This window comes from Thamnophis sirtalis, unplaced genomic scaffold (assembly GCF_051295495.1).
Source record: "Thamnophis sirtalis isolate CommonGarterSnake01/CBP01778 unplaced genomic scaffold, rThaSir2_p1.2 scaffold_3, whole genome shotgun sequence".
In the NCBI taxonomy this organism is placed as follows: Eukaryota; Metazoa; Chordata; class Lepidosauria; order Squamata; family Natricidae; genus Thamnophis; species Thamnophis sirtalis.
This window is the reverse complement of record NW_028261383.1, coordinates 100,093,425-100,106,912: the sequence shown is the minus strand read 5'-3', so window position 1 is coordinate 100,106,912 and position 13,488 is coordinate 100,093,425. Positions and strand designations below refer to the sequence as shown.

The 13,488-nt window shown below is 33.5% G+C and overlaps 1 protein-coding gene across 1 annotated transcript in view; it reads right to left on the bottom strand.

The window, feature by feature from the left end:
- LOC148048078 (uncharacterized) overlaps positions 1-13,488 on the bottom strand; it is a 131,907-nt gene that overhangs the window by 17,276 nt on the left and 101,143 nt on the right. Inside the window, exons 31-38 of the mRNA XM_087708231.1 lie at positions 13,158-13,324; positions 12,893-13,008; positions 12,488-12,612; positions 10,814-11,044; positions 9,217-9,357; positions 5,044-5,207; positions 1,965-2,032; positions 372-484 (exon numbers count right to left, since the gene is read on the bottom strand). Coding sequence (XP_087564357.1) covers positions 372-484; positions 1,965-2,032; positions 5,044-5,207; positions 9,217-9,357; positions 10,814-11,044; positions 12,488-12,612; positions 12,893-13,008; positions 13,158-13,324 — 1,125 coding nt within the window. The remainder of the gene's footprint in view (positions 1-371; positions 485-1,964; positions 2,033-5,043; positions 5,208-9,216; positions 9,358-10,813; positions 11,045-12,487; positions 12,613-12,892; positions 13,009-13,157; positions 13,325-13,488) is intronic.

Here is a 13,488-nt window from a genome sequence, read left to right as displayed (position 1 = left end):
TTTTTACTCATAATGCTTAAATGCTACTCTCCTCTTCAACCTTTATTATTGCTTTGAAATATTTTATCTTTTCCATTTAAATTTGAACAAATCTTCAATATTAAGAAAAAAAATAAAACAAGTCTAGTTTTATTAAAATTTTATTAAGATTAAAATTTAAATACATTTTCTCTCAAAATACACGTTTAAAATTGGTTTCAATTTTAAATTGAGAATTGTGCCAGACATTTGGAAACGATAAATGCTATTGGATCAGTTTTCATCTGCATATTAATCTACTTGATCCGGTCAGTTTGTATCCTAAATTCTCCCAAAATTAATTCCATCAAGAACTCAATTTACAACTGAAAATTGAACAGACTTTGTCTTACCTACACTTCTTTTACAAACCCAAGTGTCCATGGATGAACAACTAACATTTTCAAAAGTACCTGTCTGTAGCATTCGGGGGCAGGTCGAAGCAACTTGTTTATATGAATCTTTACTACAATTTAGAAGTACAAGATAAACAAGGATGAGCAATGTTTAAACAGCAGTAGGTTAAAAAGGAAATATATATTTAAAAACACAAAAACAAATTCAGTAGGACTGAAGCACATTTACAGAACAAAATACAGTAATGGAATTTCATATTGACTTAAAACTTTACAAAAAAAGTGATTTCAATGATTTTAAAGTTTATATATTTAGTGCAATTCTACCTAGCTGATAAATGATCAGCAGAAAAGTTATATCAATTACATTTTGTCAAAACCACAAATATTTCAAAGTGTTTTATATTGAATTAAACATTAAATATTAAATATTTCCTCATCAAAACTGTTTCAACTGAGAGTGTGAGTAACTCAAAATCATACACAGGTTTTCCATGTAGACCACAACATGAGTCCAAGTTCCATCTTGATCAGTACTTTACTCTGGTATGTGTATGTATGAAAATCAAAAAGGAGATTGATCAACATGAAATCACTTTTGGAAAATAATCAGCTAGTTGTCTTGAATTCTGTGCTTTCTCCTCCCCCTTCCCCTTTCCTCTCACATAATAGGCTGTCAGGAAAAGTAGGATTCTTGGTTCCTTATGTAGGCTTTTGCAATTAAAAAAAGACTTTATGAAATTAAACAGGATTTACATATTGCTGAATGATTTCACTTTGCTGATGTTTGTCTTAACTATAACACAAAACAGCATTTAACAAATAAGGGAGACGGACTGAGGACATGAGATTGTGGGAAGCTTCTTGTCATTCCCACCAAATCTATGAACGACAGTTGGGAAATCATAGGATCTAAAATCAAACACACCTGGATCATAGTTGTTGCAAAAATTAACATACACTATAATCTGTACATATGGCTGGATTCCTAAACCTTTTTAAAAATTCAAAACAATGTAAGTGTTAAAATAACCTATTTTAAAAAATTGTGGAGTTTGTGAAAATATTTAAATGTTTTTAAAATATTCATTGCTGATAAGGGTGGGTGTATGAATTATACAGCTGTTGAATAGATGAATCTGTTTTGGGATAAATGGTTAGAACAGATGGCTTTTTGTAGAATTATTATCAGAAATTAATAACAGGATTTTTTAATAAGATATCCAGCTTCTACATCCAGCTTCAGGTGTTTAAAAAGGCCCTTAAAATACTCTTTTATTAAATGTTAAATGTTATTCCAAGAACAACAAGCCTATGAGGTAGATGAGGGCTGTCATACTCTCAGCCCATGGGTCTGATGGGCATGCTGGCCATGCCCATGCCCGGTTTATCAGGAAAGTCCTGATAAGTCATGTGACACCGCCATGACAACGTAAGTTTGACAACCCTGAGGTAGATAAAGCTAAGAAGCCCAAAGTAATCTATTGAGTTCATGTGTACCTGAAAATAATTTTTCCTGTTCGTAGTCATTCATCACAAATGTAAACCTGCTCAGCATTCTATTAGTGCAACAATTATGATTTCTCTTACCTATTTGCCATATCCATTTTGCTCAATCCAATCCATGAATTATTCTTTAACACAGTAGTTAGCCATTCCTGCAAATTAAGAAAGTTATTTCTATTATAAATAATTTACATCAGCATAGCTTCAACATGTCAACATTATTTCTACTCTGGGGCGGGGCTGATATCACGACGACATGACATGCAATCTTGGAGCTCCAGGATTGCTGTCGATATCTCTGCTGTTGGATGGTCCTTTTAGACCTAAACCATCCCGTAGAGATGGTGATAGAGAAGGTCATGGCTTGCTGATCTCAGGGACATTGCAAAGTCCCTGATTTTTTGGGCAAAAGAGACGCACCCATTGAAGCTGCAGAAGATTGAGACAGTTTCTGAATGGAAGAAAAGCAGGAGAGAGAGTGTCTCAAAATGGTGAGATAAATTTTACTATTAGAGAAGAGAACACCCAAAAAAACTTAGAGTAAAATTAAAATTGAACACAGAAGAGAGCAAGCGACGAATTAAGCCTGAATTAAACTTAGTGTGTTATCTTTTTTTTTTATGGATGGAACTTTTACAAATGCCTCTTACTTTTTAAATTGGACTGGTTTCTTTTTCCCCACTTTTTCATATTGGTGGATTATGATTTTCTTTCTCTTCTTTTTACAACGCTCGGCTGTATTGTTTGTTTTTAAGCACTTCTTTTTTTTCTTAAGTTCGGAATTTAAAGAGAGGGGTAAAAGCAGAGGAAAAAGAAGTAACACTGCCACCTAGAGGCTGGAGGATTGGAAACATTTTTTTCTTATTATTTCCTTTGAACATCTGACTGATATCTTATACTTCAAGGCTCCTGATTTTGTTTATTGAAAGGGATAGTGGGAAGAGTACGGATTGTGTATGCAGGTGCTCTTCTGGAATACTATCAATAGCTGGACTGGAATGAAGAGAAAGCCTTGACTTGAAAGACTATAGTGAACTTGTTTGAAACTTAACAAAAAACAATGATGAAATTTAAGGATAGAGTTCAAAAAATAGAAGAAAAATATGAACAAAGTGATAAGAAAATTGTTGATATTGATAGCAAATCAAGCATGGTTGGAAACGACAGGAATGGAATGTTGAAATGAGAGATCAACAACTGGAACTCTATCTCAAACTTCAAAACTTGGAAGAAGAAAAGGGAGAAAATCTGGAAGAAACAATGAGAGAAATTCTGGCAGAAGCATCGGTGATAACTAAAGGCAAGCGGATGGAAGGAACAGATGGAGGGTTTCGAGAGTTTTAATTTTGTGTGTGTTTGTTTTATGTTTGTCTAAAAATAAAAAATATTTTTTAAAAATTTTTTTCCAAAAACTGGCTGAAATTATGCAGCTCAAGGAGATATGTAAGATACAAAGCAATAACAAAAATTATTTATTGAAAACAAAAATTTATTCATTTTTTTAAGAAAATGTAAAAATATACACAATTATTAATCTTTTATTATGTTTGATAATCCTCAACTGTAAATACTAAATATTCTCTCGTTCCAGATGGCTCTGGAAAAAAACAGAAGTATTTTTAAAGTACTGATAAGGGGATGTTAAGATTTTTATGTTTATTGAAATTGTCTCTGTTATGAGAGTCATCTCTATCACAACTTTCAATCCTGACAAAAGCAAAGGAACTAATTGAATGTTATTTAACACCACAACACATAGATCTAGTCAAGTTTTAACAGTGTCATTTTTAAAACTTCTAGCAATTTTAACTAAAGTATGGGACACACAAGATAGAGATTCAAGAATTCAACTGCTTCAGTTAGATCTTCAATGGTTGCCTTCTTTAGTGACCATTCATAGCTACAATGATGATGAAAGGGACTGCAACCATTCCTCACATTTATGGTCTTTGCAGGTCTTTAAAACAAAGGAAAGCTGGATAAGATCATGGCGGTTTCACTTAGCAATTGCTTTGCTGATGACTGAGTTTCTGGCTTCAATTGTGGTCATTAAATGAGCACTATCAGTATTTTGAAAAAACCCACAAATGGTAGTATCTATAGCTAAGCGTTAGATATTAGGCTTAGATTAATTTGGGAATCAATATTCCAGATAAGCTGCTCAAGATGGAGTTTGCCATTAGCTTTTCAGAGTCAAGTTAATTTAAAATAGTCTACAAGAAACAGTGAAGAGGGGGATAGGACCCAGAAACTAATGAGATAACATCAAGTTCTGGCATCCATGAAAAATAAATCTGACTCTAAACGTAAGATTTCATTCCTGAAACATCTCAGAACAGGAAGGATTGCTCTTACAAACTTGGACTAAAAAGCTTCCAGGGTATTAAATTCTGAATCCTGCAATATTAATCTTTGTGACTGCCATTATTGTTGGTGGTGTTGATGTTAAGTTGTTCCAAGTAAATCTATTTTTTGCAATTGACTGGTTGTGATTTGTCAATGCTGATGGGTATTTAAGTGGTCTCCAGTTGTTTTGAGAGTGTACCTATTAAAGGTGTCTATTATTGTTGCTGTTATCTTTCTTTCTATTATTTCATTTACTATATGTTATGCTTTTGTCAATGCTAATGGGTATTTAAGTGGTCTCCAGTTGTTTTGAGAGTGTACCTATTAAAGGTGCCTATTATTGTTGCTGTTATCTTTCTTTCTATTATTGTTATTTACTATATGTTACGCTTACTTTTATTTCCATTTATATATTTTAGGTTTATCTATTTCTGTGTATATCTAAGATATTTGATGTATTCTGAGTTTTTTGTCTGTAAAACCCAATTAAAAATAGTTAAGAATACTCTGAAATTGTTATCGGTTTCTACTTCCCGTAAAGTTCTTAATTACTTGTTCCTACAAGAGATCTCATAGTTTATTAGGTCAGCCTAATTCAATCTCCAGAAGCAGATTGAAATATTTCAAGAAACTGTAAAAGGGTTCCCTATTTATCCCATGGGAAGTGTTCATTCCCTCTGGTAGTTCTACTTTCTTCAAAGAAAAATTCACTGTATTTCCTACATAAGTTCTTCTTGATGTAATTTATACAAGCTAAATATGATGACTTATACAACGTAAAAACGCCCTTCCAGTTGTACATCCAAGAACACATTACCTTTTCCTCACTGGTTGGCTTTGGTAGGAGTGTAGTTTCATGATAAGCCAAGCAGAAATTTTTTGCTTCCTCCCATGTCAATGGTTTTGTTGTTTCTATATAATAACAGTTGTTATTCCAATACCACCATCCAGGATCTTGTGGACATTTAAGATGAATTATATCTGAAAAATAAACAAATATGGTATATTTAAACAACTAAACAACAAGACAAGACATTTTGTTTGTTTTTTTAAATTATAGAAATTAATGAGTTTTAAATTATATCTGGTGAGTTGTTTTTGAGTGAATCAGTTTTTAAATCTGAAACTAGTTTGTCATGAGATTGCTCTTTTGTACCAATAGAAAAGAATATTTGTAGCTCAGGGTTGAACTGTGGGGCCTTTAGTGCCCTCTGAGTTTAGCAATACCACCAAGATCAGAAAGTACCAAGGATCCCATTGCTCTTTTGCTTCTGAATACTGAAAACAAGTTTCCTAAAAGAAAATAATTATTTTTCTCAAAGTATCTTATTCTTTCTAAAATCTGGCACACACTTTTTACTATCCTTCGATTCTTCATGAATCCCAGTTTGAAAACCTTAAATTATTCTCAAAATCTTTAAACATTTGATTTTATTTTAACCATTACCCATTTCAAAACTTGTTGAAGAATAGCATAGAATAGTCAAGGAAACAAATGGATCATTGGATAAAAAATCCAGTAAGTTCTCCATCATTCTAGGAGTCATGCCTCCTTGTGTTAGAGGTAGAACTGAGGTGGAAGGGATGCAGTTTTCTTAGTTTTGTGAGACATTTAAGTGAGAAGTCAAATCAGACTTCTTTAAAACACAAATGGCTGAGATTTTAATACTTATTATAACACATTATACAAAGAATTAATTCTTTGAAACAGTCTACAAAATTGAGAAAGGTGGAAGGAAAGGGAAGGAGATTACTAGGAACAAACAAAGTGAATGAACTCCATTATAGAGACAGCGGGTTCATCACTGGAAGACTTGATGGACCAGGTTGAGAATAGATCATCCTGAAGAAATTCTGTCCCTGGGAAGAAGGTGGAGCTTAGCAGTGTGAAGACGGACTTTCAGGCTGCTCCTGAATGTCCATCTAAAACGGATCATCTGGACGATTCTTTTTGGACCTAAGCTGTCCCGAAGAGACAGTGAAAGGGAGGTGGAGATCCAGTGGTCCCAGAGACACCCGCAAAGTCTCTGGTGATCGGGAAAAAAACCCCTTGCCAGCGATCCCGGATCAGCCAAGGCTACCAAAATTGCTGACAGCCCTAAATGCATTGGAGAGAAGCATGTCGTGTTGCTGAGAGTTTTTAAACCTTTTTTCTACTGGAAAAAGAACACCCTAAGTTTGGAAATTCAATTTAAAATAGGGCCGACTAGTGAGAAAAGCGGCAGGCATAAGTTTTGCCAATTGAAGGATATTTATTTTTTTTCCATTTCTCTTTTTATCTCCAGAAGCCGGGCTGGACTCCCTTGCAATGCGGATCGGCTTTCTGTGTTTTTCTTTTTATCTCTGATATTCTTAATTCTGGACTGAATTTTATAAAAAATTGCATAAAAGAATTTTGGACTTAGACTATGTTGATATTTGTATGATGGAAGATTTCAATGGCATTGTGAACCAGAATATGGACTATAAAGCACACAAAACAATAAAGCTAAATAGAAAATTGCTTCCGAAATCTTTCTTTAGGATGATAGATGAAATAAATTTAAAAGATATATGGAGAGAAAGAAATGCCAAAAAAGAACAATATACTTTCTATTCAAATAGACATTCATCATTCTCTAGAATTGATATGATGTGGGCTTCAGCAGAATTGATCTGCAACGTATAAGAAATTGAGATTGGAGCAAGCACTTGGGCAGACCGCAACCAATCTCAATTAAATGGAAAGGCCAAAGGACAAGATTTAGATGGACATTAAATAATACTATATTGAAAGAAAAAGACTTTGTACAAAAAATGGAAAAAGAACTAGCCCTTTTTAAAAAGAAAATAGGAAAGAAGATACATCAATGCAGAATCTTTGGGATACAATGAAGGCTTTTACTAGAGGTCTGATAATAGACTATACAAGGAAGAGAAACTTAAAGAAAAGACAAATGCATAAAGCTTTCGATAATGATTACAAAATACTTGAAAGAGAATTACAGAGATCGCAAAAAAGATTTTAAGATAAAAATGGATATAATTAAACATAAAATGGATCTACTGGAAAAGGAAGAACTGGCACAAAAAATTAGAGGTGCTAAACAGAATTATTTTGAAAATGCAAATATACCAGGCAGATGGTTGACATATAAGCTGAAAAAAGAGAGAAAAGCAAAGAAAATATTTCAATTAAGAGATGGACAAGGACAAATTCAGTATGGAAATACTTAGGTACTGAGAAAAAAAATTATACACGATTACTATGCTAAGCTCTATGAACAAGAGAAGTTGGAGGAGGGAGGAGTCAAAAAGTATTTACAGGATGCTAATCTCCCTCAGATATCAGATGAAACTAGAACAATGCTGGCTGGAAGTAAAATAACAATGATGGAGCTAACGGAAGCACTTAAAAAACAAAATAATGGAAAAGCCCCAGGTCCGGATGGACTACCTGTGGAATTCTACAGAATATTTGAAGAAATCTTGATTCCCCCACTTTTACAAGTCATGAATGAAGTGATATCTGAGAGTAGAATACTGAAATCATGGTCAGAAGTATACATTGCATTGCTAGCCAAGGAGGAGACCAATTTAACACAAACTAAGAACTATAGACCAATTTCTTTATTAAATTCAGATTATAAGCTATTTGCATCTATACTAGCAGAGAGACTTAAAAAATATTTAAATAGCTTCATCCACTCAGACCAAAATGGTGTTTTTACCTAAGAGACAAATTAAAGACAATATGAGAATGATTTTGAATACTTTGGAATACTATGAGGCTCACCCCGAAAAAACAAATGGCTTTGATGTTTCTTGATGCACAGAAGGCTTTTGACAATGTGAACTGGCAATTTATGTTTCTACAACTGGAGCAGATGAACTTTGGTAAGAAATTTATTCAAACCATACAAATGATATATCATAAACAAACAGCAAAGATAATGGTAAATGGAGAATTGACAGATCCTATTGAAATAAAGAGAGGTACAAGACAAGGTTGCCCATTATCACCGTTACTCTTTGTCTTAACATTAGAAGTTTTAAATAGAAAGATCAGAGAAGAAGAAATAAGAGGAATGAAAATTTAAAAAGAAGAATATAAGCTACAAGCATTTGCGGATGATTTAGTTTTTATTCTTGAAGATTCACTAGAAACAGCACCCAAATTGCTAGAAACAATAGAGGATTATGGAAAAGTAGCAGGCTTGAAAATAAACAAAGACAAAACAAAGATTATGACAAAGAATATACCAGCAAGACAAAAGGAAGAGTTGTCAGTAGCTTTGCAGTAGCTTACTCCTTATTTCCCTTTATGTTCCCTTTCACACTATTCAAATATTGGATTTTTTTTTTTTTACTAATTCTTTTGGTTTGGTCCCCACATGTCAGTATATTGCATTTCTTCTTCCCAATTTGATAGATGGTTTGTGTAGAAAAATGTTTTGTATAGATTTACTGAGCTTGAGATAGAAAAGCATATACAAGAAAAGTAGTGATCAGGCATTTGGGAAATCAAGTGGGGTTCTGGAATATAAAGAACGAAGTGTCAGACCATTAGTGTTCTTGAAAGTCAGTGGTTTTGTTGAGATTGCCATAAGAGAGTTTTCCAGAAAATAACTAAAGATCAAAAGCAAAGTCAAAGAAAAGAGTTTTCCTCTGTGGGGAAAAAAAAGTTTAACTACATCAGAAAAAGCAGTTTAAGAAAGTTTCTTAGAAGCCTGAAACAATGGGGATAATTAACACCATCAAAATAAACAGAAGTGTTACAATTGAGACCTTTTCACTTCTTTTACTGAATAAATGCCAGTTTCATGTAGGAGACAGCTGTTAGATAAAATGAAGCTCAAAAAGGTATACAAAAAACAGGAGCAAGATCAAACTGGCATAAACTAGAACCAAAGAATGCAGGAAAAAAATACAAATTAAAGGGAACATTTGTAGCTCAGGGTTTCCCCTTCTGATACATTTATAGAAAGGAGAAAAAAATTAAATTGCATACCTTTTTGACAATCATTTTCTACTTGATTTTCGTTACACTGGTCATTTTCTGCACACTGTCCATTTAATGGATTGCAACTTTCACTTCCATTGCAGCTGCAATCCATGCCACACTCTGCACCATAATAACGCAGTGCACATGCTGCCAGAAAATATTTAAAAATTAATTGTAATAATAATTATAGTGTTTTATAACAGACATAGACACCAAAATACTCAAAGCATGAAAGAAAAGACTCTTGAATTATCATAAATTTCCATTTTTATGAAGCTAGCAATAAAATGACTGTGCTGGGCCTAATTTGTTTGTTGCTTTTTGCAAATCTAAGAGATTGTTTAAAGAAGCTATCTCTTCCTGCATGACCTCTCTCCAGGGCGCAACACTTCTCTATAAGTGCCAGCCCCAATTAATAGGCTCTACTCTGTGACTTTAAGTAATTAAATTAGTTTGGCTCACCCTGGTGCCTGTAACTGAAAAATTCCTGCCCTTGACTTTAATAAGTTGATGGTCCCATCTTTCAACTCCTGAGGAGCCCATAGCGTAAACAAACAACTGTTGTTATTGCATTCCTTTCAATGAGAATCTTCTATTGTGTGCCTGTTTACTCATTTGTAATCCCATCCCATGTAATCCAGTACCAGTGTGAGCATTCCAATGAATGGAAGAATGAGGTAAAGAGCAGCTACAAGATCTGCCCTACAAATCTGATTTATGAGTTTAATTTTGGAAACTCCTCTTGTTCCTTGAGTGCACTGCAGCGAGGAAGCCCCCCATCCCTGCTCCATCCTACTGCTGTGAATATACTTGGGAATATTTTATTAATAAACATTATTTAAAGTTTGCTGATGTCCTGATGTATTCCCTAATATTCTCATAGTTTGGTACCTATCATGCAATTCTAAAGTAAACTGACACACAAATTAGTAGCAATAGACACTATGCTAGACCAATGTTGAAACAAGAAGTGGAAGACTATTGTCACAATGTGGTTCTACAGAAAAGCAATTGATTTGTGATCACGTATTCCTAAATATCTTAAGTCTATTTCTATCTTCTCCACACCATTTGAGTTGGGTGAGTCCCTAGTTTAAACTGCTACATCGATTTTTCATGTATAACCTCCAAAATGGTCCATTGCAGCCTTCCTCCCAAAATTATATAAACTACAACAAAGCTTAGCATGAAGTCAAACAGAGAATTTTTGACCTCTTTTCTCTGCTAATACTAACTCATCTAGCATCCTTTCATTATGCCCCAAAACTTCTAATACATACTTGTAGGGATGCTCATGCTAGTATTCTTTACCAAGAATGGTATTGATCGGAAATTCAATAATATCTTCTGTCCAGAGCATTTATGTATATGTTCAGCACTGAAATTGAAATGAGTTGCACATGTACTTTTCAAATGCCCTATTGCCCTTGGAGGGCAAAGTTAATCTCTCATGTAATCACAAATTACTTGGACCCATCCCATCAGGCACATGCTTCCTATTAAATGACCACAGCAATGATTTGGGCTTACTGTATGTTATACAAATTATGATTCATGTTGTGATAGTATATTAATGCTCAAACGCCCAATGTAGCACACATACCACTTTTCAAATATGCTGTATAGAGAGTTGCATCGTTACCAATGATAAGCACCAATCGTTTTGCAAGAAATGTTATATAAACAGTTTTTATTCTCTGAATTCCGGTACAATATTTTCCTTCAGTTCTACAATGTTGAAAGGCTTCACTTAATGATGTGTGGTTGGCTGATTTATTGTCTTTCATAGAGCCAACAAGAAAATAGCCATCAAATTTACGGAAATCCTTTGTTTCTACAATATGAACAAAATTGATTTGGAAAATTAACCATGTTGCGTATAGCAAATTTTAGTTAAGTAAGTGATTCCTTAAATATTTTAATCTGGATTGCTTTTATCACACATTTCAGGAATATATACAATTACTCTAAGGCAAGATGATTTTAGGGGTAAGATTTAAACAATCATGGCAAATTAGATGTTAAATAATATCTAAAGAGGCATATGATCAAACTCGTGATTTTAATAACAATCATAAAAACAGAAATTCAAACATTGCAACTTCTGGCACAAAAGCTGCAGTAGTAACTATTTCCTCTTCAAAATGTATGTATGCCAAATTGCAAAAGGAAGAAGAAATTCAGAAATATGTTGGCGCTATTTAATTTTTGAAATAAAAGGGGCTCAAAGCTGAATAGATACAAAGATATAAACTTGAGCCAAGTTATAGTGAGATGAAAGGAAAATGTGTTCTCTGCTACTATTTACAAATTAAGAATGAAATTGGATTCTAGATTAAGGGAATAATGAGGAATTATGGTTTCTTCAAAACCCTGATGAAAGAAAAGAATATGGGAAAAAGCAAAAAAAAATCACAACCAACATTAACAATATTAATGTAAAAACTTTAGTAGCAGAGTATGGTAAACAATAAGTATTTTGTGAAAATAGCAGGAAAAGAATTTGCAATGGTGAGTGAGAACCTGACATCAGCCTATATATGTAATATATAGACTGGGAGGGATCAAGACTCAATTGTTAAGCACTGCAGTCATTACATGAAAAATCACACAAGTGTGATTGATGGGCTTACAACCTCACTTCCCTTCCAGTTTGTTAAGTTAAACATCATGTGACTGTGACTTACAATTTTACTTCTACTTTGTCTATTATTTCTGCTTGTTGCAAACCAGTTGTGAAAGACACAAATGATAATCACATGATAGTGGGACACTGCAACGTTCATAAACACACAGACATTGCAAAGCACTGAATGGTGATCATGTGACCACAGAAGGATGGAAAAAACTATTTTTATGCTGCTGTAATTTTGAACAATTGTTAAATGAGGCAGTCAGTAAGCAAAGAGCACTTTAGTTTGAATACACCAGAAAGATCAGACATTTACTCAGAGTAGGTCTTATTTAGGGCTCAAGCTGTTTTTATTTTGATTGACATAGGATGAATACATGAAAAGGACAACTACTTGGTAGTGTTCCAAGGTGGGGTGGGATAACAAAATCCCAACATAGGCTCAAAAAAATTTGTATGAGTGGAAAAGAAAGAAACTGTATACAGCTCAAACTGAGCATAACAACTTAAAGAAAATTGTCTTCAAATATATTTGTTAGTCGGATTGTTATTTTAATAATCTTGTAACTATGATTTATAATCTATGACCTAACACTTGTTTGTATGTATACTGAGAGTTTCTGCACTGGAGACAAATCAGCTTACCTTCTTCTCTTCTTTTGCAAATCCATAAATTGTTCCAGATGCATCCAGTTCCTGTCAGTGAACCTTTAGGAACAGTGAGATATACACAGCACTTCCAAAAGATTGACCATGATTTCCTATATAACCTTGATTTCAAAGCAATTTAAAATAAAATAGTTCAGAAAAACCTCAAGTTGTGATGCAATAAGGAAAATTGCAGTCTTCTAAATTTTCAGTCATGGAAATATAATATATACAAGTATATATTAAAAGTATAATAAAAGGATCAGATATATACACGGAGCTAGCGGGGAGAAAATGTTCTCAATAAACCAAGGAACATAAGTTAGAGTTCAATGAAATTAAAATTAAATTATTTAGAAAAACTATTTGATTAAGGTCTATTGTGACAAGTATTTAACTTACCATTCTATATCTAAATCTGAAGCATTACTGTATGACCATCGCACTTGGGTACAAAATTTAATCCCATTAAGACCAATCCAATAAGTTCCACTGGGCAATATAGATAGAAGGAATTTCTTACAAGAGAGAGAAATTGGAGAATATTTTTTTTTAAACACTGAATAATAGTTTAAAAAACACCTCAAAATATGATCAAGAGTGTTATTTCCCATTGAAATAATTTCCTAGAAAACCCAGTGTTACAAAACAAAAGCCATCAATTTACCTTTTCAGCTTTACTGGTTATCCAGAGAAGGTCTGTATTGCTATACTGTCTGCACATATATCTTGCCTGTCGCCATTTTTTATTTTCTCCTTTATGGATGTAATAACAGCTACCACGCCAATATATCCAATTATCCCCAAAAGGACATCTTCCACCAATCAAGGTTCCTAAAATATATATACACAGATAAAATCAGACTTAGTTTAATACATACAGTATATGATCTCCATAAAAACTGTGTTTGAGTGTGTAGTTGAAACCTAAAGCAGGACAATTGTCCACCTTTCTTCAAAAACATCCTTCAGTTCACCAAATCTTTATTCAATGTGAT